This window comes from Austrofundulus limnaeus, unplaced genomic scaffold (assembly GCF_001266775.1).
Source record: "Austrofundulus limnaeus strain Quisiro unplaced genomic scaffold, Austrofundulus_limnaeus-1.0 Scaffold22, whole genome shotgun sequence".
In the NCBI taxonomy this organism is placed as follows: domain Eukaryota; kingdom Metazoa; phylum Chordata; class Actinopteri; order Cyprinodontiformes; family Rivulidae; genus Austrofundulus; species Austrofundulus limnaeus.
Genome location: NW_013952424.1, coordinates 1,832,432 through 1,859,661, shown reverse-complemented (window position 1 = coordinate 1,859,661; position 27,230 = coordinate 1,832,432). Strand labels below are relative to the sequence as shown.

At 39.5% G+C, this 27,230-nt stretch overlaps 2 protein-coding genes across 2 annotated transcripts in view; one reads left to right on the top strand and one right to left on the bottom strand.

Moving 5' to 3' along the window:
* Positions 1 to 27,230, bottom strand: part of snd1 (staphylococcal nuclease and tudor domain containing 1) — a 173,169-nt gene that overhangs the window by 85,795 nt on the left and 60,144 nt on the right. The gene's annotated exons all lie outside the window — the stretch shown is intronic.
* On the top strand, positions 4,245 to 9,718 carry lrrc4.1 (leucine rich repeat containing 4.1). The gene has a single exon (XM_014004185.1). It carries the CDS (start codon positions 6,278 to 6,280, stop codon positions 9,149 to 9,151), a length of 2,874 nt encoding a protein of 957 aa, XP_013859639.1. The 5' UTR covers positions 4,245 to 6,277; the 3' UTR covers positions 9,152 to 9,718.

The following is a 27,230-nucleotide window of genomic DNA, read 5'->3' as shown; positions in this document are numbered from 1 at the left end:
CCCCCCCCCTCCTCCCCACCTCACACAGCTGCGGTCAGCGCACCTCCATCCCACCGGCATCGTGTGATTAATACAGATGTTTTTGCGCAAATTACACATTTTTGACGCTCATTATACACATTAAACGTCTGAAGGGGTTGACATWTATGAACTCCCGGGCTGGTCGGAGCCGAGCTGCAGGTGGACATGTTCGCTGCACCTTGCTTTAAAAACACTCAGCTGATCCGTCGCGGTTTTGTTGCGCTCGTGACGTGAACACACAGGGGGAAATGCTGCAAAGTGCTTTTAGAAATATAATAAATATAAAATATGACGTAATCCTTGGTGGAAAATAGTCCAGGAAACGTGTGGGTTCCCGGGAGGTGTTCACCTGAGTGAAGCTGACCCCCCACCCACAGAGAAAGGAAAAAAGGCAGTAATTATTAAGGTTAAGGTAAGCGTGATGTGGCTTCACCTGTCGCATTTTCTTTTAAAGAAAGAAAAAGTAGCTTGCAAAGCTGTTGCATCGGTGCAACGTGATTAAAAGCATAGCTGTGCGTCTAGTCTCACACACGTCTTCCTATCTTTGTAAGGACCACACAGAGTGCTCAGCCTCGCTCTACGCCGTCTTTTCCCCCAAGTTTGCCTAGAGGTGGATATGGAGGGTCGCGAAAAAATAGCTCTCGACTTGATCTGGCCTTATTTAAATAAAAATGACTACATGCCATGAAATTCTTAGAGGGGCAGGCCATCTCGTTGGTGGGGGGGTGGGGGGCTGTATAATGGTAGGGGAAACACTGAGATCTATCAATGAACGCCACATTTCATCGAACAGTCATTGCTGCAAGGCTCTACTGCAGGCCATTCATCCAAATGGAACTACTGACACGCATGCACGCTTATAGACACAAGCTGCTGACCTACATGTGACTGGCCGCAGCCCAGATTTCCTAGCACTCACCGCAGGGGATGGGTTCTGTACTGACTGCATATACCCTTTGCATATGCTGGTGGACAGGCCACACCAAAGTAGGTCGTGCAGCACCCCCAAGAATGCCTAGTGCCCTGTTGGAGTGGTGCAGGGGTTGGCTCTGCAGAGCTAAAGGAGAAGCAGTGAGGGCAGGGGTCAAACAGCAGGCAAATAGGACTGGCATGATGGCACTTASATTACACATCTGACAGCTCATCAAGTTGTCATCAGCCAAAAAGTCCAGAAGTTATGTCCGGACAACATATTTCTTGTCAAGTGGGCATTAAACTCCATATTGGCACGCTGTTTGACAGTAATTTTGATCACCATCCACTATAAAAATGCTAGCAAAATCAAAACTGAAAAAAAAAATTACCAAGTAGTTTCATATTTTTGCTTTGACTGGAACACATCGTAATAGGTTCAAAACTAAATTTAATAACACATTAAACACATTAAAAAGGCAGTTTATTTAAACCTGTCATTGACATGTTTTAATGTCACAGATAAAGCAGAATTACATTACTTTGATTCAGACTGACCACTTTCAGTCACAGGATTTCAGTGGTTTAAATTCAATTCAATTCAGTTTATACAGCACCAAGTCACAACAAACGTCACAGGGCACCGTACAGTTTTGCAGGTCAGGGCAGAAATAACAGAAGTGAGAAATCAATATTTATTGAAAATAATATGCAACCAATACAGGAAGCTCATWTGAAATTCTAACAAATTTCCTGAATATATGTTTTTAAGTACCTAAACCTCTGATAACCCTGCATACTACCACACAACACTATGCCCCATCTATTACACTTGTTACAAATATAACATTACTTTAAACCTTTATTATCTATATGTTATGGCTGCATGCTGGAAAACCTGCGATAAAAGTGCTTAATATTGCAATGGCAATATGACTTGTGTAAAATGAACAAATACATAAGCATGTAGTGTTGATGCCTTTCTGCTCTGGGTTCACAGCAAAAACAAACAAAAAAAAAACGAATCATTTCCATGATATGCATGATATTTTTGAAAATATGCAGAGATCCATCCAATTGGCCAAATACATGAAGGGCTCTATTTGAATGGTGAAATACTTCAAGCTTCTGTCTGAGTGACAAAACGCATTAATGCAAACTTTTGAGTCAACMATGAATTGCTTTTTATGCAGTTTATGATAAGCCTATTGCACCGGCCGTTATCGTGATGACAATTAATTTTAGATGTATTGTGCAGCCCTAATACACATTTAGCATTACAATGCAATGTTTTAATTGTATTAAATTGAAAAGTAAAAGCAATCAAAACTTAGAAAAGAAAAATGGCACACACATTGAAACAGATTTGAAAGCTTTTCTTTTACTTGTATAGTTTAGTTTGTTCTTATATATATATTTTAAGTATCTGGAACATAAAATTTTAAATGTACATTTTTTACACTATATCTTGTATGCATGTTAAAATAATTCAATTATCTCAATCTACTGTTTCTCTTAAGAATACATTTGAAAGAATCTTTAGCAAAAAGAAACCTTTATGGTGAGAAAATAGTTTATCCAATTTAAATGGATTTATTAGACTTGAAAAATGTGTATTATATAAAAAACAAACTATGTTACATAACCACATTTGCAAAAGTCATGCAATGAAAGAGTATGTAAAGTCCCACATGGGAACCTAGCATAAAATCTATAGAAATAGTTACAAAGTTAAGATACCTTTGACAGCAAGTGTTAAAAAACAAGCTCTGGGATAAATCTACGCCAATTTTTCATGATTGTGGAATAGTGAAACTGGAAATAATTGTGTTTGGGCTGTCAGAAAGACAACAGCTTCACTGTAAAGAAGAGTGTTTCACTACATCTTAAAAAAAAAGAGAATCACTACTGAAAAGAATGCAGCACAATGTTTTATGTCGCATAATTAAAAACAAAAACTTCCACAATAAATACAATTTGATTGATTACTCCATCTTAAATTAATATATTTCACAAAGCTATGATGCTCTGGACTCCCTGTGGAAAGGAAAGGAAAAGCCTTTTATTACTCAGGAAAATCTCTCCTATACTCCTGTGGCTGGCACCTCACGCTTACATGTGCTTCATTGAAGCCCATTCGTATTCAACTGCTGTGAAGTCAAGGAGAAAGTCTCAGTGTGTATGTGTGTATAATATAGGAGCTGGCTCTATACTCCTGTGCCAGTGGGAATAACGTACTGCGCTACAGGCAGTGTGACCTTTACTAGCTGGTGTGCTTTCTCTCTTTCCTCGTTGTGTCTCTCTCTTTCAAACACTTACTCTCTAACTCAAACACAAACACACACCTAGCAGCATTGTCACAAGTAGCTTTACCAACCATCCATTACCCATGCTGCTACCTAGTTTAATSGGCATAAGGCTTGTACAAATCATGTGAGACAGAGGCATGATGGGACAATAGGGTGCACTTGTCTTGCCTTTTCTCTTTGGTAAGGAGGTAAAGAATGTCTTTTTTTYCCCYGTTTCCCTTCTTTTACATGACCTTTATAGTTGTGTGCTTCCTGGAGYGACAGTTTTTATGTTCAAACTGAGGGTTACAGCCTGCCTGGTTAGACTGCTCTAACAATGTTCAAAGACATACGTGTTGGAAAAGAAATGGAGCTGCACATCTTAGTACATTTTACTGCATATTTTAAAAAATTATTGAAATATTTTTTTACTTTGAAGAGCTACCTCCAAAATACAAATCCAATACAGATCAATGTTAAAAGTAACTCAGTTACATTATCTAAACTTTTAATTCCACTGCTATGACACAGAAAAAAAAGAAAAACAATTTSAGAACAGAAAATGGAGCAAATGTAAGCTTATATATCTTACTGTATATAACAAGGACAATCAGGGAGAGGTAGGGTGACTTGAGTGACAGTGACAGACAAAGAGTGAGCATGGGAGGAAAGACAGTGAAGAGGGTGGGGGTGTAGTGGGTGGGGGAAGTTAATGCATATAACCCACTGCATCAAACCAAAGCACTGCTCTAAGCAGAATGCGTCAGCAGTCCATTCATGTTCTTGTATTTTCTACGAAAGGACAACGCAAAAAGAGGTGAAGTGAAAGAAAAAAATCTAAAGCGACAGAAAGCAGAAAAGTAAAAAAAAAAATTAAAAAAAGATGGCAATGTAAAGAAAAAGGAAGCCAGAGAGGAACCCAATTCCCATGTGTGTACCTTTGGCACTATGGAAATGCTGAAAAGCTTTGCCACACTCGCTGAAATAGTTGGATTATTGCTGGACATGAGAGGGTTAAAATCTGGTTGCTGTGGGAATGCCACCGTCCATCTCTGCCTTTTGCTTGGGCAGCCTGTCTATTCCCTTAAGCCAAAAAAGCTCCAGAAACCCACAGAACAAGAGATTGCAAAAAAGGAAGAGAAGGATAGCAGGAGCAAACTGGTTCTTGAAGAGGTAGACCTCTAAAAAGGTCTGAGTGCTTTGAGCTCACACAACTACCTCAGGACACTGCAGAAAGCAAGAGAGAGAGAGACAGAAAGAGAGAGAGACAGAACGAGAGAGAGAGCGAGAGAGAGAGAGAGAGAGAGAGCGAGAGAGAGAGAGAGAGAGCAAGCGAGCATGAGAGACAGCACACTCTCTCTTTTGCTGCTACAACGGATCTTTTCCACATCGACGCTGCTGTTAACGTCACGCCTGTAAGCCGCGCTTGTCCGGCACTTGCCTCCTCTGCCTTGCTTCTTTCCCCAGTTAGAAGCTGCATTAACAAGGGGGTGCCGATCACCRCAACAAGAAGGGGAGGGGAAAAAAGAACTGGAAACACGAAGAAACAAGCCAGAGAAAGGAGGGAGAAACTGCACGATCCATTCTCCTAACCCACCTCGATCAACCCAGCTACAATACCCTCACTCCTTCAGGCACCCCCCTTCCATCCCCCACCCAACTCTCCTGCTGAAGAAATTGACGGATTATTGGGAAGTGCACGGGAGGCAGGCGGCAGCTGCTGCTGCGTGTGCTCGCTACTGCTGCTGTGTGTTACGCAGGGATGGCGTGTGTTCATTTGCAATTGCTGTTGTCGCAACCGTGGCTGTCAAGGCTGGAGAGTGTGGCTGGTTAAATGGACTAAAAAGCTAATGAAGGCAGTGTGTGTCGCCCAAGTCTTTTCAAACCTTGCCAACCGCGTTGGAGGAAAGAAAGAAGATTTAAGAAAATCAAGTAGACAACGCCACTATTAAGAAAAGGAGCCAGGAGAAAGAGTGCAAGAGAAGAAAAAGGGCTGTCAAGACTGACAAACCGACCAACTGATTGAGTCCTTAAAAGTGGACAGAGGAATACAGAGAAGGGGGAATGTCTGTTTWGAATTTTTTTCTCACAGCTTGGTAACATACCCTCTAAAGCACTGCAAACAAAAGACAAAAACCTGTGGAAAGGACTGTGGAATTTCCATTCAATCTTCCCTGAACAGCTACTTTCATTCATTTTCTTTTTTTTTTTACTTTTGTTTTTTGTGCGCAATTTTTTTTTTTTTTTAAATTGTGCATATATGTTTTTGTGGTCGCTTGTACTATGGAGACTTGGGTAAGGAGCCTAAGAAAGGGATCAACTGTCGGATTCCAAGGACAAGCAAGAGAAGAGGAGCCGACAAGAAGCAAGCGAGGGAGCACCGCTGCTTTGGGAGCCTGACTGGATTCCTTTCTGCTGTCTTTTTACTTTTTTTTCTTTACATAAGTACTGAAGGGAAGAAAGAAAACATTCACAAAAGGCCTTCGAACCTTACTCTATGGATGTATGGATTTACAAAAAGGGCTCATCTTGATTAAGCCCTTTGGCATTGATACTCATTTTAACAGAGCAAACATATAAAAAAGGTTCTCTTTGCTGCTCTTGGATATAAATACGTTCGATGTGAAAGCCACAGCTCTGATTGCAAAAGGAGGGAAGCTATATATCTCAGTTCAAGGACCTGTAATAATAACTTGAGGTAGGTGTCTAGTGTTTCAACCCCTCTTTGCATTAATTTCTAACACACAACTCTTCCCTCAGTGTTTCAATACTATTTTATTTGCTTAACTTCCCATCATATCTTTCTCATAAACATGATACAGAAAAACAGCCCTGCCCACCCTCTCTGGTTTTTCTGCCCCTGACAATTCATGGAATTATAAACAGTACTTGAGGGCAGGTCAAGTTTGTCATATTTTCATCCTTTTCAGTTTCCGTATTACACTGATCTACTTATCACAATTATCAGACATCCAGCTACTATTCCTGTCCCCAAACCCACCAAACACCTGCCCCAAACATCCCCAACCTCCCCCCCAGATGATGCTGAATTATGAATGTGCCACATCATGAGTCTCCTGGGGCGGGTAGCTGTGCATCGTGCCAGGAAAGCCACCCTGCTCTGTGTAGTCTTCCTGATGGCGCGAGCGTGGAGCAGCGCCTCCCTGGCCTTGGCGGGGGCGGCGGTCTCTGTAGGACCCCAAGGCTGTCCACCCCAGTGTTCCTGTAGTAATCAGCAGGGGAAAGTGGTGTGCACCCGACGGGGCCTGACACGAGTGCCCCCTGGAATTCCTGCCAACACGCGCCACCTCAATCTAATGGAAAACGCCATTGAGGCGGTGCAGGCTGACTCGTTCCGCCATCTGCACCACCTTGAGGTGCTCCAGCTTGGGCGAAATGCCATAAGGCAGATTGAGGTGGGCGCGTTCAATGGACTGACAAGCCTCAACACTTTGGAGCTGTTTGACAACCGGTTGACAGTTGTGCCCAGTGGAGCTTTTGAGTACTTGTCTAAATTAAGAGAACTGTGGCTGAGGAACAACCCAATTGAGAGTATTCCATCCTATGCCTTCAACCGGGTGCCCTCACTCATGCGACTGGACTTGGGAGAGTTAAGGAAACTGGAGTACATCTCAGAGGGAGCTTTTGAGGGCCTGCAAAACCTCAAGTACCTCAACCTGGGAATGTGCAACATAAAAGGTGATATGCCAAACCTGAGTCCATTAAAGGGCCTAGAAGAACTGGAGATTTCAGAAAACCTCTTCACAGTCATAAAACCAGGCTCTTTTAGAGGATTAAATTCTCTAAAAAAGCTATGGGTGATGAACTCACAAATCACAGTGATAGAGCGCAATGCTTTTGATGGCTTATCTTCACTGGTGGAGCTTAACCTTGCCCATAACAATCTGAGCGCTGTGCCACATGATCTGTTCTCCCCGCTCAGGTACCTGGTGGAACTTCACCTTCACCATAATCCTTGGAACTGTGGCTGTGAGGCAGTATGGTTAGCACGCTGGCTAAGAGAGTACATCTCAACAAACTCAACTTGCTGTGGACGCTGCCACTCACCTGCCACAATGAGAGGACGGCAACTAGTTGAGGTGGACCGTGGTGAGGGTGCTGCAGTTCAGTGTTCTGCACCATTCATTGCTGATGCACCAAGGGACTTGAACATCTCAGCAGGGAGAGTGGCAGAGCTTCGTTGTCGTACAGCTCCAATGTCTTCAGTTCGCTGGCTTCTACCCAGTGGGATTATCTTGACACATGCCTCTAGTCACGCAAGAATATCAATTCTTAATGATGGTACACTTAATTTCTCAAATGTCTTGGCATCAGATACAGGCACTTATACCTGCATGGTGTCCAATGCAGCTGGCAACTCTAATGCCTCAGCGTACCTCAATGTAAGTGCAGCTGAGCTAAACACATCTAATTTGAGTTACTTTACAACAGTGACTGTAGAAGTCTTTGGTCCAACCACTGAGATGCCCAAGCCTAAGACAACTACAACCACAGCTGCTGCAGGTGCTGGAGTTGCTGGAGGAGGGGGAGTAGGCTTAGGGACAACAACTACAACTGCCTCCCCCTCTGTCTTTCAGCCTGTGTTCATCTCAACACCAACAGTGCTGCTGCAAAACACTGACAGTTCAGCCAATGCAGCTAAACCATCTGTGTCACCAGGACTTCGAGGAGCCACTGGCAAACCAGGCAAGTCTGGCCCTAGCCTGGATGAAGTGATGAAAACAACTAAAATCATAATTGGTTGCTTTGTGGCTGTGACACTGCTGGCTGCAGTCATGCTAATTGCCTTTTACAAACTAAGAAAGCGCCACCAGCAGAGGAGCACAGTGGCAGCTGCTCGAACAGTTGAGATTATTCAGGTGGATGAGGAGGACCTTCCACCACCAGCATCTGCAGCCCAAGAGTCATCACTCACATTGCCTGAAATCCGGGACCATAACAGCATACATAAACTTGACTTTATCAGCCACAAGACTGACTACAGCTTTTACAAACCCAAGGCTGAATATAAACCCCAGCCGGATTTTACCCTACACAAGCCCAAGGCTGAATATACAACATACAAGCCAAATATGGACTTCAGTAGCCACAAATCTGTTGCAGATTACAATACACACAAATCAACACCAGATTTCAGCCTTCACAGACCAAAGCCAGACTGCAGCCCATTTAGACAGGACTACAGCACTCACAAACCTAAATCAGAATACAGCCCATTTAAATCAGATTTTGGAACTCATCCAAAGGTTAGACCAGATTACAGTCCCTTCAAGCCTGACTACAGCACTCATCCTAGGCAGAGAACTGACTTCAGCCCATTCAAGCGAGACTACAGCACTCAACCGAAACCCAAACATGACTACAGTCCATTAAAATCAGACTATAACACACAACATAAACCTAAAGCTGAATACAGTCCATTCAAATCTGACTTCGGAACTCACCCAAGACCTAAACCTGATTACAGCCCATTTAAACCTGACTACAGCACTCAACCCAAACCCAAAGCAGATTACAATACCCAGAGACCGAAAACGGAGATTACCTACAAAACCAAGGACCATTATACCCCCCATAAGACTGCACCCGATTACAGTGCTTTCCAAACCGAATTCAGCCCCCACAAAGTGGATTACAGCGCCTTTAAGTCTGACTTTAGTCCACACACACAAAGACCTAAAGTTGATTACAGTCCACACAAAGTGGACTACAGCCCTCATAAGGTGGACTACAGCACTCTAAAGCCAAAATACAACACTTATAAACCAAGTGGCCAGGGAGCTAAATGGACAGACAACAATGTTGGGAACTCTTTGCCTCGAACCCTGCCCAGCACCATCACAGCAATGGCTGAGCCCTATGTCGTAAAAACTCATACAAAGGAGAAGGTACAGGAGACTCAAATTTGAAGAAAAAAAAATCCCCCTGCTCCAAGGCTCTTACTATTTTCCCTATGTCTTTAGGTCCCACTTCACCCTTTTTCTTTTAAATATTAAAATCATGCAATAGAATGCACAACAACAAAAAAAGAAGAACAGGATCTACTTTTTTGTACAGAGTGCAAACTTTAAAAGACTGATGATTTATTGTTGTACATGCTTATAAATAAAAGTATATACGGACAAAATAAAAACTACCATGGATTGGTGATAGAGAAACATATATTAAAAAGAAATTGAAACTATTTTCTAACTTGTAACTTCTATTTAAAACAATGAGTTGTTTGAGATGCTGTCTTGACTTTGACAAGTGAGGGTAGTCTGTTTTAAAATGGGGCATTCTGTGTGATTTTTACACCATGCTACAAAGAAAGCAGTGACAAGAAAGAATATTTATACAAAGAAGACTTTCTTTAACAAAAACCAGAAAAAGGTCAGTGTTGATCTTTACAGGTTTATCTTGTAAAAGCACCAAGAATTTGTACTGTGCCAAATGTTATAAATGCAATAAAAAGGATTTTTGGAAGAAAAAAGAAATATTACAGAGATGTTTTATTCCTATTCTTTTCTTCTTCAGCAGTATACTGTAACAATCAGTTGAATGCTTTAGACACTGCAGCAACACACTGCAGCTATACTTTAACCCTAAATGTGCTGAAGAACTCCTGCATAATGAATCTCGGTGCAGAAGTGGATTGAGCTTTCCTTTAAAATATTTCCATAGCTTGTATCAAAGTTTGTAAATGTAAAAATTTTTTATATTATGTCAATGACGCACACTTCAGCCATTAGAGACTGATCAGATCAAAATTGTGCAATAAAGCTCTTAAAATGTGTTAAGATTTAAAACCAAATCACAAGCAAGCTTTTATATCATTATCTAAGATTTGGCATGTTAAAGTGAATCTCAATACATCTAGTATACAAACAAAAAATAATTGAGTATTTATACATAACTTCTTGTTGAAAAAACAGTACCTGTTTCATCAAGATATAAATTATTGTGCTTATAGCTGCATCAGTGTTTGAAAWTTTTAATTTAGATTGACAATATCAACACCTATTTGGGGTAAAAAAAATAACTTACAGCAGTTTGTGATCAAAATCCCTATACCTTGTACTATTTGGGTTTTGAACTGGATTACAATTGAATTGTTTTAGACTTTGAGCAGAGTCAGTAGCTGCAAGAATCAAGTAAATCATGATGATCAGCATGTTGTCACTCCATATTTTGCCCATGTGTGTGTTTGTTGTACCAGCCATGTATATTGGGCTACTTGAAACAAGAATGGCTGATTTAAGTGTTTCATTGTGCAAAAAAAAAAACAAAATGTGGGAAATAGACTATAGGAAGCATCAGAGAAATACTACAAAATAAATTAGAAGTTAAAGGTTAATTGTTTCTTACTGCATATTATGGTAGTCATTTGCTATAAGCTACTGCTTTTGTTACCACCTTTGTGGTTTACTTATTTAAAAAAAAACATAGCTGTGTGTTTTTTACTGCATCTCTTGTGAAACATGAGGATTTTATCAGGAAAACAAAACCTTTTTTTTCTTTTCATTTTTAAGGTGATATGTGAATTTTGAGAACAAAATGGGGTCAAGAAATATATGAGTTCAAAGCAGTAAATCAAATGCTTTTTTCAAAAGCTTTTTGGCACAGTTCCATATTTTCTAGGTTTCAGTAAGGCATAGCAGCATCTATCTTTTTCTGCAGCATAATATTCAGTAGTAAAGTATTTCAAGTTATCTGATTAAGCTGCAATGTGCTATAAAAAGGCTCTGCCATCCTAATCGGTCAAAATGGCTACAGGGTCATCAATCAGACAATCAGCCAGCCAAGCAGTGGATGCCTCGTCTCCATGGGAAACACTTCTATCCGTTCCTTCCTCCCCCACATCATGTTTTCTATCTGTGCTTCATTAGCAATCATGAAGTCATTGGAAAGAGGAAGCACAGCAAGATGGACAATAAGGCACAGCTCAAAAAGCTGCAGAAGCTAGGGCGGAGGGGAACAAGAATTTGAGGCCAAGGGTGTCAAAGTTCAAGAGCTACAAAGAGGATGATTGATTAATATCAAGTTTATTACACAGTAAGAGAAGTGGCTAAAATAAAAACCAAAAGGGGTAACACCAAGGGAGAGAATATCAGATAACAGGTGATGTTAATGACAAATTTGACATAAACATGTAGAAATATGACAAAGCTTCATAATGTTGAATGACTGTTTCTGGGGGAAAAAATGCCAGATATAAAAAAAGAAAAAAAAAACAATCAGTTTTTAAAAATAACTAAACTAAAACAATGAAACACTTCTTTTTTCCAAAAGAAAAAGAAATAAAAGACAGGGTAGCGCAACCGAAAGAAGGGAAAGCTGTGTAAAGAAAGTGGATAGGAGGAAAAGCACTTGGGAATGGACTAACAGAAAATGTGATGCAAGAGTGCCAGCTACAGATGGAATGGGGGATATATTGCTTAGCCACTGTGGCTGTTGCATGATTGGTGAATGGGTGGACTGCACCATGAGTAGTGTGGTGGGGGTGGGGAAAAAGGGGCACACAGAGCAGAGTGCAGCAGATAAAATGTGCTGATACAGAAAATGGACTGGACCACTGGGGGTACTTGAGTAAGGAAGGCTGGAGAATAAAACAGCAAAGAGGGTGTGAGGATCAAGAGGTTAGAGCAAATGGAACTGTAGGGACAATGCAGTGTAAAAATTTGTACACGTATTGCTTTCAGGGACAAAAGTCAAAGCTCTCAAACCAGCATCAAGAAGAAAACATACTTGCCTTCCCATTCAATTTAAGGCAAGAGCTCATTTTCAACTTAGTGGGTACATTTCAAAACTCATCTGTTTTGATGCAATCTCTTAATTAGATTTTTTTTCTCATGCTAATTATTATTGCACTTCAGTCTAAAAGACAGCTATTGCCAAATACAATCTCATTAAATTGCCTAGACTACAAGGCATTATTTTCAATTGCATTAGGCATTTATCAACCAAATCCTCAGTAATGTTACAACCAATTACAATTTTTTCACATTTAGAAAAACGGCTACATTTTATGTGGTACAATCAATAACTTTATTTTTGATATTTTTTCCCAACTTTGTAAAAATCAAAGTAGATAGACTCACCAAAAAGTACTGTTAATGAAACCTTACTTAAGAACTACTAGAAGTAGAAGTGAGTGGACATGGATTTATCTATAAACCTTGTTCTTATTTTTTCTTAATTTATTTGTCTTTCTTTCTGTTTGGTGCATTGAGCTGGCCTCAGTGGAAAGTGGTTGTGTAGACGTCTGATATATTTGTGAAGTGAGTGAAGCAGGACTTTATAAAATAACTATAAATCAACTAGGTGGCATTTTTGCCTATGTCATTACTGTGAAGGAAGGGCTGTCCGAGTGTTGTATTAAAGACTGTCATCAACAGCTCCTGTATCACATACCTTTTCCAGATTTATGACACTCGCATATGGGCATTAATGTTTTAGATGCAAGAGCAGCAGCTTGGGACCAGAGCTTGCTGGTTTGTTTTGAGTGACAAAATGTTTTTGCTGAACGAAGATAAAGTGCCACTGAGCAATACCATAAATGTTCCCTGAGCATGGCACGTACAGTTGTCCTTCTGCATACTCACTGTCCAGTTTGTGCATAGGTTGCTTACTACTAGTAGTGTTAGCTTGATTTACAAAATATGCTCATATGTAATGATTAGTAAAGAAATAAAAAAAAAAAACCACTGAGAAAACTGATCATGGGAACTACTCAACCATTGTAGACCTAGTGAAGACTGAATGCTGCACGGTGCAAAGGCTATATTTCTTTGTGTGCACACTTGTCAATGTGCTAGTGGAACAGAAGAGGCTATTCTGGGCAGGTGTAAGAGAGTGTTGCTTTGTGACTCAACATGAGCTGGGGCCATATACAGTTTTTTTTTTCTTTTTTGAGTTTTTATATCAAATAGAGGAACTGTACTGGGGACAAAGCCAAAGGTGGACAGTGAGCTTGAAATAAAAATCTTGACTTGGTTTTAAAAGTATAAATTATTTCACTCATTTAGTATTTGGATTTACACTGTACTTGCTAGATTTTTTTAAGACATGTTCAGTAGTTTCATTGTGAGGGTGTTGGTTGAGGGAGTAAGTCAAGACAAGTGTATGTTTTCTGGTACTTTTGATATTCACCATGTGAAAACCAAAGCAAATGCCCATATTTAATAGTCAGCTTGTGTTATGATTTGTTGTTACTGAGGTCAGTGGAGGCAGAGGAAAAGATTTTATCTGTGTGCTGTTGGCAGTGATCCCAGTGCTGCTAAGGCTTTAACCAATGCCAAAATACTTGGAAATATATTGTGGTCAAAAAGCAAACAGATTTTTAAGATAAGGCAGAGACCAAATTGCAGGTGGGTTGACTGACCTATTTTTTGCCACGAGGAGAACCACTCGAGTGTGTTACTCCCTGTGAGACTGAGTTTATTGCCCTTTTGGTGGGTGAAAAACATCCTTGTGTTTTCTTAGTGGCCAGAACCACGAAGCCTTATTTTTATGATTTGGTTCAGAGCAGAGTCCGAGGAGCAAGTGTGTATGTAGTAAATCAGATCCTCAGAGATCTTCAAACAGGGGGCTGAGGCATGTTGGGGTAGGTATGTTGACAATTTTGAGCACAAACACTAATAAAAACAAAAAGGCACAATCATAAAAGGCATGCACAGAAGAAAAATTGAAGCCACTGGCCATTAATTTCACTGCTTTTGTTGAGATTTATGTCCTGGAGAGAAATCATAATCACAGGAACAGCATTACTGTGAATGTGTGTAGAGACTGCACAACCAGACGATTTGATGTAGTGTCTGTGGCACAACAACTTGTTCTTTTGCAAGTGGAAAACACATGAAAGACCAGAAAAGCCTGCACACTATCGTGATAAAAAAAAATGTCATTATGCCCCATGTGTTTAGAAAAAAGGGAAATGAGGGCAATGAAAGCCTAGAGAATGATGTACCCTGCCCTAAGAACGATGACTTTGAGGGGTTAGAAAAAGTATTCTGGGATTTTTTTTTTTTTTGTAGGACAACAAAGAGCATCTGGTTGTGGATATTTTGGTGACTGCAGGTGGGTTGAACTGCAGTTAAAAAATTACCTTCATAACGTATAAGAAAAAAGTCTTAGGAGGATCTTGGATAGAGAAGCCAGCACATTATTTGTGTCAATGTATTAGAACATTTTCTACTTCCAATTCAATTAAAAAAAAGAACATTTTCAAATAAAAAAAGATGGAGGCCTCTCTAAAAGAAACACTATTTTTTTTCACCAGCCATTGGTATTGGTATGCTTTGTGTCTTTCTACGGTGCCTTAATGTTTAATGTCTCCATCGCTTAACAAGACATTTATTGTTGAAGAAGTGTAAACATGCTATTAAAGGCACAGCTCATTGGAATTATCTGATGTTTACATAAATGATTCAAATGAATGTCATTCTGAGAAATGCTTATTCTTGTAGAAAAACTTATTAAAATAACACAACCATTTTATAAAATTTGTTTGATAAAAATGTAGTTTTTTTTTTTTTTTTGGAAAGAAGAATTTAAAAATAGATGAGTTTTTCCATACCCAGGCCTCAACTGGGAGCTGTGCTAGATGTGTTCATGCCAACCACAACTCTGCTCTTTAAAGAAAACAGACTTTTACATTAAATTCAAGTTTATATTTTGAAAAAAAGATTATTTTTCATAACAGCAATGCCTTATTGTAGAAAGCACGTAAAGCAAAAAGAAGAGAAGGGAGAAGAAAAAGTGGGGAAACGAGTAGGAAGGATAAGATACATAGAGCAATACAACTTGGGGATAAAAGATGAGCACTGAAATGTGATTACAATAGATTAGATGTCCCTATCCAACACTTCAGTAAGACCACAGGATTCACTTTGTTGCAACTGTGGGCTCTTGAATTTTGCACTGGTGTGGACATCAAGATAACAAGCAGTGTGCCAATGTCAAAGACTTGCCGAGAAAATGTGCACTGCTGAGAAAAGAATGGCAAATGAAAGCAATGCAGAAATGAAAGCTCTAAAAAGCTGCGTACAGCATACACGGCTTGAAACCGTTTTCATGTGGTGGCAAAATTATTCAGTTGCTGCAGCAAACTGCTGAGAGTCTTTTAAGCTATATGCATGTGTAGTTGGGTCAGCTGTGATCTTCTAAGATCAAACAAATCAATAGCCAACTTATTTTTGCTGGCAGGAGTAGAAGCCTTGCTACATTGCAGGATTTTTTCTAATGCATCTTTGGCTTTCATCATTTTACAGGAGGGTATTTGAAAATGTTCCAGGTTTATTAAGAACTTATTTTCGAGGAATAAAATGACATGAGGATATGAGTTATGCAATACAAGTGTGGATGTGGCAAACACTGGTCTATGATCCCAGTCATGTCTTGAACAATCTTAAACACTAATAACTACAATTTCACATTTAGTTTTGTGAATGTACTGCCTACTAGAAAGTTCAAGAATGGTAGTAAAATATTAAAGAACTCAACTCATTTCCTTTTTAACAAGATTTCCAATAAATCTTGGCAGAGTTTGGGGAAAATCAAAAGTACTGTGAAGTGGTCTATGTGTTTGATTCTAATGTGGGGGGTCATTATTGTTCAGTTTTCATTGGTTTTTTTATGTTCTCAATGGTGGGATTCAGCCCTCAGTAAAATAACAAAAATTTACATATGACAGTATGTGGTCTTTGTAAAAAATGTTTTCATGAGAGAGACTGTCAATGTCAGGACGAGATAAAAACCCGATTAATGCATTTGACTCMCAGAAAACAGAAAGCAGGGAGCAATTAAAGTGAGAAGCTGGTTWTTACTGTCAGACTAAACAAAAAAAGTTAGTGAGATTATCAAGATGGGAAATGAAAACATTTAAACTGCAGAAACAAAAAATTTGTGTTTTAATAATATTAGGTTTTACTAAACGACATTGAAATAAGAATTTTAACAGTAAATACAAACATGAAAGGGAAACAAGAATTCAACTAATTTAAGGGTGTAATGAGTATAACCTAAAGACATTTAGCAGATGTACCCTGCAACCAACCACCCCAAAACAACCACTCTAGAGCCTTTGGTTGCCAACTATCTCATGAATTTTTTGAGCACATGCATGTTTTTTGTGTACAGTGTCCTGAGACAAAGTTTGTTGTGACTTCGCACTACATAAAGAAACTGAATTGAATTTATCTGCCTAATGGGGGAGGCCCAGTTAAATTCCATTAGGTTTTATTCTTAGCAAAGTAGTTTGCGTTTGATGTTAAATAAAATACCATCAACTGAAATTCTGAGGTGCAAAACTTGAAGTACAAACATCCGAGTAAATCACAGAAAATTTGAGTGCAACAAAGGTTTGAGTTTCTTACTGGGGAGAGGATAGAAGAGAAGGAGGAAACTCAGGGTGGAGGAGACTTGGCAAGCCTTCACCCTCCCACTGTTGGCAGCAGAGGCACAAACAGTTTGCTCACAGCAGTGCATGCATCTATTAGCATTGTTCCAGGAGATAATAACTCTGTGTGCGCACAACTTTCTGTGAATGTGTGTGTCAGAGTGTCAATTGTACACGGGAAGTGGCAAAAGAGTTGCAGCGAGGTGACAGACAAACAATACGGAGTAGCAACAGAAAATTTATGTGGAAGCAAGTGTTTTCTAGTGTCAGATGACTGAGCTAAATGTCATACTAACAGGAACGTTACAGGCCATAGTGCTAAAATGAGCACCACTCCAACTACAGTYCATTGATTATGACAGCAAAAAATTGTGAATCAAACTACATTTTTGTTAATTGCTTACAAATTGCAGTCAAACCCCAAAATAAAAAAAACTATTCTTTTCTTTAATTACTAACCATTGACAACAACCTAACTAAATCTTGATTAAGAAACTATATGTTCCCTCRTTAGTATTAATGATCTCAACACAATAATATAGGGACAGATAAGCAAACTAAAGTCCTGTTGAAGATAATGCAATGTCGACTTTGGGTGTATTGATTACTTTTAAACAAGTCCAGCTGAACAGATTAAAACAGTAAACACTCTCACTTTAAGAGAGAGCGAGCTGGCAGCGAACACATTTCAAGAAACTGCAGTGCCCAGTGCAGCCTTTCTTGGAACTATCGCTGCAAACACCCCTACACATTTAGAGAGAGTCAGCCAGCACAGGGGCAGGAACGGCATTTCTTTAGCTTGCCTTAACTGAAGCTATGCCTGCACACACATACACATGGTTTGTCTGTTGCCCACTTTTGCCATTAGCTTTATCTGTCGAAACTCAAAGCAGAGAGCCCAATCCCTGTTCGTTTTGCTGAATAGATTTTGCAAGGCCTGTTCTTCCCTTTATGCCCTCACTGTCCTCTGGGAAACATAGAAAAAGGAGAGGGAGGGGGGAGTAGAGATGCTGATCGCTGACACAGCTACGGAGATAGCCTCTCTCTTGTTGGTAAGGGATATAAAGAAATGGAATGTGAATAGGTAGGTAGATAGAAGGGGACGCCGAGATGGGGATAAAAGTGCAGGTGTGAGGACGTTATGCTGGGGTAAGCTGGTGAAGGATTACCGCCTCAAATCTCTCCTCTTTCTAGCCTTTATTTGGTACTTATTTATTCACATCTGTGAAGCGCCAGTATATTCCTTCTCAGATCAGGCCCCCCCCCCCACACACACACACACACAGATATAAAACCCAGTTGTGTGACAGAAAAGGAAAGGGGGGACAAGGACTCAAAAAGGACTGGATGATAGGAGATGGCTAGACTAAGCAGGTGCACCAGGGTACAGGAATAGACAACTCAGTAGCTGAGCAAGTGACAGCAGAATGACAAGACAATGAAGAAGGGCAGAAGTGTGGATGATCTGGACTAATGGCAATCTGCATGTTTGTATGTTCAAATTGTGTAGAAAATGCATGAGAATGAGAAGGATGCAACTGAAAGGACATATTCTTTACAATAGCAGCTGAYGTCAGTGTGTGTACAGAGCAAAATTTGAGAAGTGTTTCATACATTTTAGTCATACAGTCAAAACAAACCTCTGTGGCAACTCATGTGTTGTCCTTCCATGCTTATATAAATGTGCATGATTTTGCTTTATTTTTTACATAAACTCTGCATACGATCCCATGTCAAAAACAGCTTTTGAGCTGATGCCAACAACAAAGTGAGGGAAAAGCACCAATAAAGCTCTTCTTCAYACTTAAGATTTTGATGAATGGTGTAAAGCCGACGAAAGATAAATGTGCGCCTATCAACAGAGGCACTATGATCCACTGTTGCATCATAGTGATCTACAGAAAGAAAAAGATCAACCTAAGCATGAATAAATCATATAAGCCTGGAGCAATTTCCCCAGGCTAACTCATGGGATTCTAATGACACATGAAGGACACCATATATACAGTCTTCAAAACTGTACACTACTTAGAGCTGCTTGCAGCACACTTTAACAAGCTCAGTGAGGAAATGGTATATGATGCTTTAATAAGTAGATGTCTAAAACACATTTATTTGAAATTATTTAAATGGAAACAGTTTTATTTTAGATGATAAATGTGTTCATTCTTGCCAATCACACTTTTGTTAGTGGGTTTAAGATTTTTTTGCTGCTGTTGTTCTTTCCCTGCGTGGTTTTCAAAGTGTGTGCCTCATAATTGTGATTCGAGCACAGACAGGCCACTGAAAGTAAAACCCACAATAAATTGATTAAAGGGCAAGTTGGGTTAATGAAAGCAACCCTGGCACAAAATGGTGAATGGAGGTGTGGGTGTGAAAATGCTGGCATTATTTGGAGAGGAGCATAAAATGCTAATAAAATGAACAATAGCAGCAAATTAAGACATAAGCAGTAAAAAGTGAAGCTGCTTCAGGGAGCAGAGCAGGAGATGAAAGAGAATCGTTTGACTGCAGAAGGATTGAACAAGACATCTTGTAAAGAATAAAAATAACAATCCAAGTTGAGGCATTTTCAAACTTGATTATAGACCACAAGGCATCATGTCTATCATTCAACCTTACAAATAGCTCACTGTAATCACCTTAATTATTTTTATAGTTCAAACAATATATTCTAATGCAGTAATTTTTATTTGCTACAAAGCAGTAAATGGAAATGTGCCCGATTTAATTATTATTATTATTATTATTATTATTATTATTATTATTGGTGACATTTGTAGTAGGGGTGTAAGAAAATATCGATACACTGAAATATTGCGATATTTCATTTCCCGATACTGTATCGATATTCTAAAGCCCTGTATCAATTTTTTTATTAAGGTTTAAAATGTCAACTTTCCTGCCAGCCATTCATTTTTATGTTGTAGTTCAGCCTCTGACCACTACTTGGCAGCAGTGAGCCAGCCATTTAGCTCCTCTACCTCTTGAGCGCCAGAGAGTAAGAGAGTATTAGCATTGTGAGTAAACATTGGCTTCATGCTCCCATAGCTGAATCTGAGCAGAGAAGACCGACACATTTTAAGCCAGATTTAGTGTCTTGTGCGCTCTTTTTCCAACTGTAGTCAGGTTTCACGTTACGCATATAGCGCATGCGTCTATCACCTCGAGCGAGCTCAGCACTCCCCCCGTGACATAAAACTCTTGTCTGTTGCTCTCAATAGCTACATTTACATGGACAAAAGTAATCAGATTAAACAGCCGTTCGGAATAAAAATGCGTCATGTAAACAGCCCGTTCCGATTATTCTGATCCGACTGAGCTCGATCCAAATTAATTTTTAATCCGAATGAAAAGGGTGGGTTATGCTGATTGATAATCGGAATGACGTTCATGTAAACACTTAATCAGATCATCTTATTCTGATTGTAGAAAACTGACCTGTGCGCAGGTCTGCTGACTTTCATTCACCCGGTGGGACAGCAGCGCTCCAGCTGCGCTGCACACCGCACAGAACTTTTCCTCCTCGCTCTCTTAACAGATGAAAAAGGAGACAGCAGATGTTGCTTCGCAAAAAATAAAAATAAAAAGCAAGTATTGCTTCGTCTGCAGGCTGCAGCTCAACCGAGGAATAACGGCGTCTCTACCATTATTAAAAGCTGACACGGGTCCGTCCTGAGCGCACAGAAGAGCGTTGTTTACGTTTGTAACACTGAAGTAGAGCTGAAAGTTTACAACACTGYGCATGTCCGGACTTTTATTCTGAATAAAACTCCGGTGCATGTAAACACTTTTCATGATCGGATTGTGTCCATGTAAACAGTACATTCGGATTATTTAATCTGAATACATTTCAATCCAATTAAAAAATTTTGTGCATGTAAACATAGCTAATGATCGCATCAAAGTCCATATATTTTATCCTGCTGTGTTCGCTCCAAAAACGGTTTAACTCATTTAGCTTCTCAATTTCTTAACTGGTTTTCTTTTGGACCTGCCCTGCTGTTAACTGGTTTTCTTCGGGACCTGCCCTGCTGTTCGACCCACAGTTATAATGTTCTGGATGCAGGTCAGCTGATCCCAGAAACTCTGTGGACAGCAGCTTCAGATCATCTGTTTACTGAACTTTATGACAACATAAAGGCTATTGTTAAGTGTTAGGTGACGATATTGTAAATTAATATTAAAAACGAAAAGCTACAAAAATATATTTTTTCAAACTATTTTCTAATAATTGAAAACATGGATGAAATATGAMACAAATAAAATAAAACACATACAAAGCAGAACACAGCTATATGTATCAAAAGTATGTAATATAAAAATTTTCTGAGACAATGAATTTTTTTTCTTTACCAGTAAGAGGTTTTTATTTAATAGAATTTTTGGACCAAAAATATCGCAATACATCGCCTTGCTTACAGTATTGAAATATATCGGGATATATCGTATTGTGACCCCTCTGTCATGATATGTATCGTATCGCCAAATTCTTGCCAATACACAGCCTTAATTTGTAGTATTCTGAATWGCACGTCAACTGTAAGAAAGTGCATCTATTGAAAGTGAGGGAGCTCCTTGATCCACCTTACGCTTTACTATTGTGCCTTTGATTTTAAAAAAAGGCAAAAATGTTGATGCGGGGGAGGAAGAACAAGGTAGGGACAGACAAAATGAAAAACAAGAATACAAAAAGTGCGCAAAAAGTCTGCAAATACAAGTGGCTGTAGTGCATTAAGCTATCGCCCTTGATATAGAAGAGTACTGCAGTGCCCTTCATGAAGAGGAAAAGGCTAAGAGGATTCAGCTCTTCCCCTAAGTACAGCGTGTGCCTGCATCTCGGTGCTCTTTGCAGGTTATGCTCATCACAGTGGACTGTGAAGTTGCAATTCCGTCAGCCACACTTTACACAGAAGGTCGCTCTTGTAAAAARAATTGTGGCGATAAAGCGGTGGGCAGGTTTCTCCCTTCCTCTCATATCTTCATCTCCATTCAGGCCCATCTATCTTTCCGTCAMCGCAATGGTGTGAATTCGTTTATGTGGGCCACTCGGTTCACCTTCAGGCTATAATTCACTATTTTCAAGGAGCAAAGCCACCCAGCAGTGAGACCGATACACACAAACTGGCTGAGTGGTGCTTTACCTATAAACTGCTGCAAAATCAGATGATGAACTCTACTTGTGACACCAATTAGTCCAAAGTCATGTAGATGGGTTATTGTGAGGGATGAAATGTATGGTCAGTGCTCGAGTACAACCGTTAATGGCGGTATGCTCCTAATGTGGCTACCAAGGTCAGCCTTTAAATTACAGATAAAATCACTATTTAAATTGCAAACTAGCTTGTCCTGCAGCTACTGTTCTATTTCACTGAGCAACACAACCAGCATCAACACAGACACAATTACAGCTCAATTATGATACGGCCTTAACAGACTTGATAGAAGATTAATGAATTACTTTTTAAAAAGGTGTGCAACATAAGCTAGTTCTATAGTAAATTAATTTCAATGTGTAGGACAACTGAAAAAAACCCAACTAAATTTTAAATCTGTATTTTAGAATTAAACGTTTTTTCCTCCACAATCTACTGCAGTCATTAAAAGCCCTATCTGCATCAGATTTAAATTTGTCAATTTTTTTAACCCTTTGGGACTAAAAGTAGAAATAAAGCTTATAGCATTTTTTGGATGTAATCTGGAGTAATCATGCTGTTCACCTTATGATAAAATAATGAATAGATAGGGACAGATCCCTGCCTTCTGCACTTGTGGTTTGTTTAACTATAAAATGTGATGGGGTAAAAAGGACCTGAGGGGCAGTTCGGTCCCCACCGTCTGTCTCACTGACCAGGAAACCACACCATGCATTATTCATTATGTCTACTCATTCTGTCTGTCCATTTCTCTCTCACAAAACAGACACATAGAGCATGTGTATGCCAGAGAATCAGACGGGGAAAAAAACAAGTCAAGAATATAGAAAACCCATGCTGGGAAATAWGGCCAATATAGGGGGAGGATGTCAAAGTGTAAGAGCGAAGGAGAGATGAAGTAATGTGGTTAAAGAGAGTGAAGTCCAGGACTTGTGCAAGTGACCCTATGCCAAAATAATTCAAACTTGATCGGAAATCAATGTGTGAGAGCATAAATGTGAAAATATCCAATGCTATCCTGCAGGCATGTGCTGCAAAATAGAACATACAAATCCATGAAGGATACTTTGAGTGACTGACCGTTTGCTGAAAAAGCTAAATGTATCGATCTGTTAAAGCGTCTAATGTGCTAAGACAAAAAGAAGACTGATGAGAAACTCTTCAGTTATCTGATTGCCACAGTGTTCCTTTTTATACTTGTGGTAGTGGTTTATTAGAGATTAYCACACAGGTTCCGTCAGAACAGAAAATAAAACCCTCTAGATATTACAAAGGTATTGGGTTTATTTGCATTTAATTAAAATGCCCACCAAGACCCGTTATTAAGGCAGGGATTTCTAGAGGCAGGCATTAGGAAGGCATCTGTGATGCCACGCTGGCTCAGTGACTCATCAATGCTCCACAAAACAGCCTCCTGCAGGTCTGAAGGCAGCCTKTTCCAACCCCAACCAAAGGCAGTCTGGTGCATACAGTTTTCATCTCATGAGGTGGGAGAAGGGGGTGCAAAGGGGCATCTTTTTAGGCATAACTGGGCCAAGTTTAAGATTCCACGCAAGGCTGTGTGACACCTTTAACAGCTGCACTTTACACAGAGGTAAGTTCATGTGTTTCTAATGTTGCTAATATTTACTTTCCATTACAGCTAAAGTGACAAAGTGAAAGAAAATATCCATCAAACTGCAGTGAAGTAAACGTAAAGTGAAAGGACTTGAATACAACTGTTTGATCTTTAAAATGAAAGAGGTGAGAATGTGAAGAATAAGCCAGAGGTTTTGTCCTATAATCAGCARATTTCTGTACATTTTCTTCTTTTATGCCTACAAGTAAGAGCAAAYTTAAATGTGCACGTTAAAGATAAAAGATATGAGTAGGCAGTCAGGGCAGCACAGACAATGAAAGACCACCCAGACTGAATGAGGTCAATAGAACTGACAGAATGAAGGCAGAACAGTACACTGGAAATTACAGTCCACTTAGYTTGCTCTCACCACTGTTCAAACTCACATCTTCTCATTTCTGCTTCCTCATCCACCAGGTGGTCAGTCATGCAGTAGTGATGATTATTCAAGAAGCATTTCGAACTGACTATGCCAATCCAAAAACAAAACAATCAAAAAATAATAATTTCGGGATTTTGTCTAAAAATGTGWAAGCACCTAAACCATTAAACTTAAAATAAACAAAAAAGCTCCATCCTCAGAGCAACAACAAGCATACRACTTTAAAAATAGCATCCAACTTTAAGGCACCTTGCTTTGATGCCAGCATCACACTGTCACCTCAGCTTGAGTGACACTCATTAGGTGTACTGTATTTTAATGAGGCAGTTGGAAAGGTATCCTTTTTTTTCTTAAAAATTTACATCTTGTATTAAAGACAACTGACTCACACTAGATAAACATGCCAATGTGTTAAAACGTCTCTGTTCGACTACCTCCTGGTTACACTGGGCTTTTGATGTTGCTACCCGAAAGCATGTAGAAAAATCAACAGAGGCTCAGTGACTGAGAATGAATGGACTTTTTTTTTGTCAATGGAAGGTGGGAGGTGAGGGAAATTAAAAGGAAGACATCAAAAAAGAAAAGAGGAACGTCTGGGGAGTGGTGTTTACCAACGTGTTCGCTTTCTCTCCTCAGAATTCTGTGCTGCTGTTTTGGTTCCACGCTGGGAACGGGAGCAGTGTCTGTCAGAGATTAAAACTACACAGAGGGAGCAGGAACAGGAAGGAAGGAGGGGGAGAAGGGGCATGGAGATGATAAACACAAAAGCTTTTTATAAAATAGAAAGGAACGTGAAAGAAATCATAATATAAGTGGCAGAGAATCTGTGAAATTGGGCAATGGGAGTAATTTAGGTTGAGAAATGAGACAAATCAAACTCCCCCCATCACTAGACACCACATTAACTATGAATTTTCACATCAAGAGAGGCATTTTGGGTTTCCTAAATTCAGTTGACTGTGACAGCCATCTGAAATCCTGTTGACTTCAAAAGATAATCTGCTGTAGATGTTCACTCACTGATCACCTGGTGAAAAATCTGTTGACTGGTTCATGAGTTATAGTAATAAACGGGCACAACTGACTCAAATGGTTACTGGCAAAGCTTACAACAGCAATCTTGCAGGAGCAGTTAATACACACAAAATGTAACTCAATATATGTAAAATTGACTAAGTAAAAGTCATTTTGTGTTTTTAAGGCCTTTTGGCTGTGGTGGCAATCTTGAATTGGGTTGACTTAAGTTAATCAGCAGTAGATGTCAACTCTGATTGCTTTAGGAAACTTTCAATAAAATGTGTTCAATTATATTTAGCTAACGGAACAAACAAATGAACACACATGGGCAGAAAAACAATTGGCCGGTTGATAAAAAGTGGCAGTGAATCTGTGAAGTCGGGGGCGGGAAGTAGTCTAGGATGAGAAATGCGGAGACAGAAACCAGAAACTCTGCCATCGCTGGACGTCACATTAACTATGCATGTTTGCATCAAGAGAAATTAAATCAGTTTTGTAGGAGGATAGAGAGAGTTTGAGACTAAAAACGGAGAAAGAGAGATGATAATGAAGCTCACATGAAGGGAAAAAGGATGTCAGGAGATAAAAGAACAAAAAGAGCTATTGCTAAAATACTAAGAAAGAAGAGTTTGAGCAGATACTCAAACGCTGTTTCATTAAACACAAGAAAAAGAAAACAGCTAATTAAAGTGGTGAAATACACCATATATATGGGAAAGGTGGAGGACGTGGCATAAAGATCACTGAGTCAACATGTCATCAGCTGCAAAAAAGCCCGAGAATGCAAATTGGTGCCGAGGCGCACAAGTGAGAAAAATATTTAATGAATGCAAATGAATATGGCACCAAAACTCAAATCAAATGTTATTCACCTGAGACTCCTTTGAAACATCTTTGAAAGCTCCCGCAATCAGATGCTATTCAGAGGTGATCAACAGCAAGATTGCACGTTACTCAAGTCAAATATCCAAGTTCGTGTCGGAGTCAGACACACCTTGATAACCTGTTTCTTACATTTGTAGAGAAAATGAAAGATGGAGTGAAGGACGGATTAGCGGCACGGCTGAAATCTTTCTCTGAGCCTTTCATCAGCTCTTCGATTCTGCTGCTGCTAACTCATCTCATTAGAGCCCTAGCGCTTCCCCTCACCTCTTCTGGCTCAGGCAGCTCCATCCTGTTTAACTGTCACAAATTGTACAACATTACGCTACCATGTGAATCTTCCAACTAGATGAGATGTCACTTTTTGGTTCACTTACTAGGATTTTTTTTTCCACTACTGTACAGTTATTTTCTGGTGGGGCGCAAAATAACTCAACCAAAGGAAAGGTGCCAAGCTTAGATGCTTTAAAGCCTGACTGTGTCTTTATCTAGTTAAATGTGTTCTTGTGAGGAAGCGTTTGTGTTCATATTAGCCCAAACAGCAGGTCAGAGCAGGCAGCCAATCAACCCCCACGCTAGGCTCAGAACTCATTATATGGCTCGGTCATGCCTGATAACTCCCACCTACCTGTGAAAAACTTGCTGACACCACGAATGACTGGCCAGGAAAAGAAAGTGTGAGAAGGTGAGTGCGGATTAGGGAGGTTATGTGYGTAACAACTGTTTAATTGAATTTATAACTACAGTATATGCAGAAAAGACTAGGGACAATAAAGCGAGGCAATCTGTCAAATTATAAAGATTAACTTCAGTTATTATAAAGGATGAGAGAAATACTTTAGATTGGCACTGCTTCTGTGATATTGCTCAAGGACCCACACTTCCCTCAGATACAAGCAAAGTTGTTGAGTTTTCAAGGAAAGCTCTTGAATGTGTATTCTTTGAAGTTCAACAACAAAATTGATTCGTAGCAGCTGTTTTCATCCAACTGCAAAGGAAAATTGAAGCAAACCTTTGAATAGTCTGTTCTGGTTTGTTTCCAATAACTGGTCTGATAGAAAAATCTAAATGAGGAATATTCTCAGCAGATTGCAGTATAGGCTATGGCTGTAAAAACAGAGTAGTTTATTTTAAATATACAGTGAATCAAACCAATTTAAGATCATCTGTCATTTCCCTTTGGGATCAATAAAGTATTTTTTTGTTAAATTGAATTGAATGGAACTGAATTAACACCACAACTAATTAACATGAAGTTACTTATAACTGTAACAATGAATTTTACAGATAGAGCTAAAATTCTCTGCGGTAGTAGCTGAGTGTAATACAATTAGTAATAAAAGCAGTTAGCAACAACATTTATGCYGAGTGCTAAAACATTTCACCAAACCTTGTAATATTGCACAAACATGTACATTGTTATTTTAAGGTTTGACCAAGGAGGTTCTACAGAACAGCTGGAGTGCGCAGAAACCATGTGATCGGCTGGTGAAGCTAACGGCTAACGCTAAACGGTCAAGAGTGTGGATTTCCCATTACTGTACATGTTGACAAC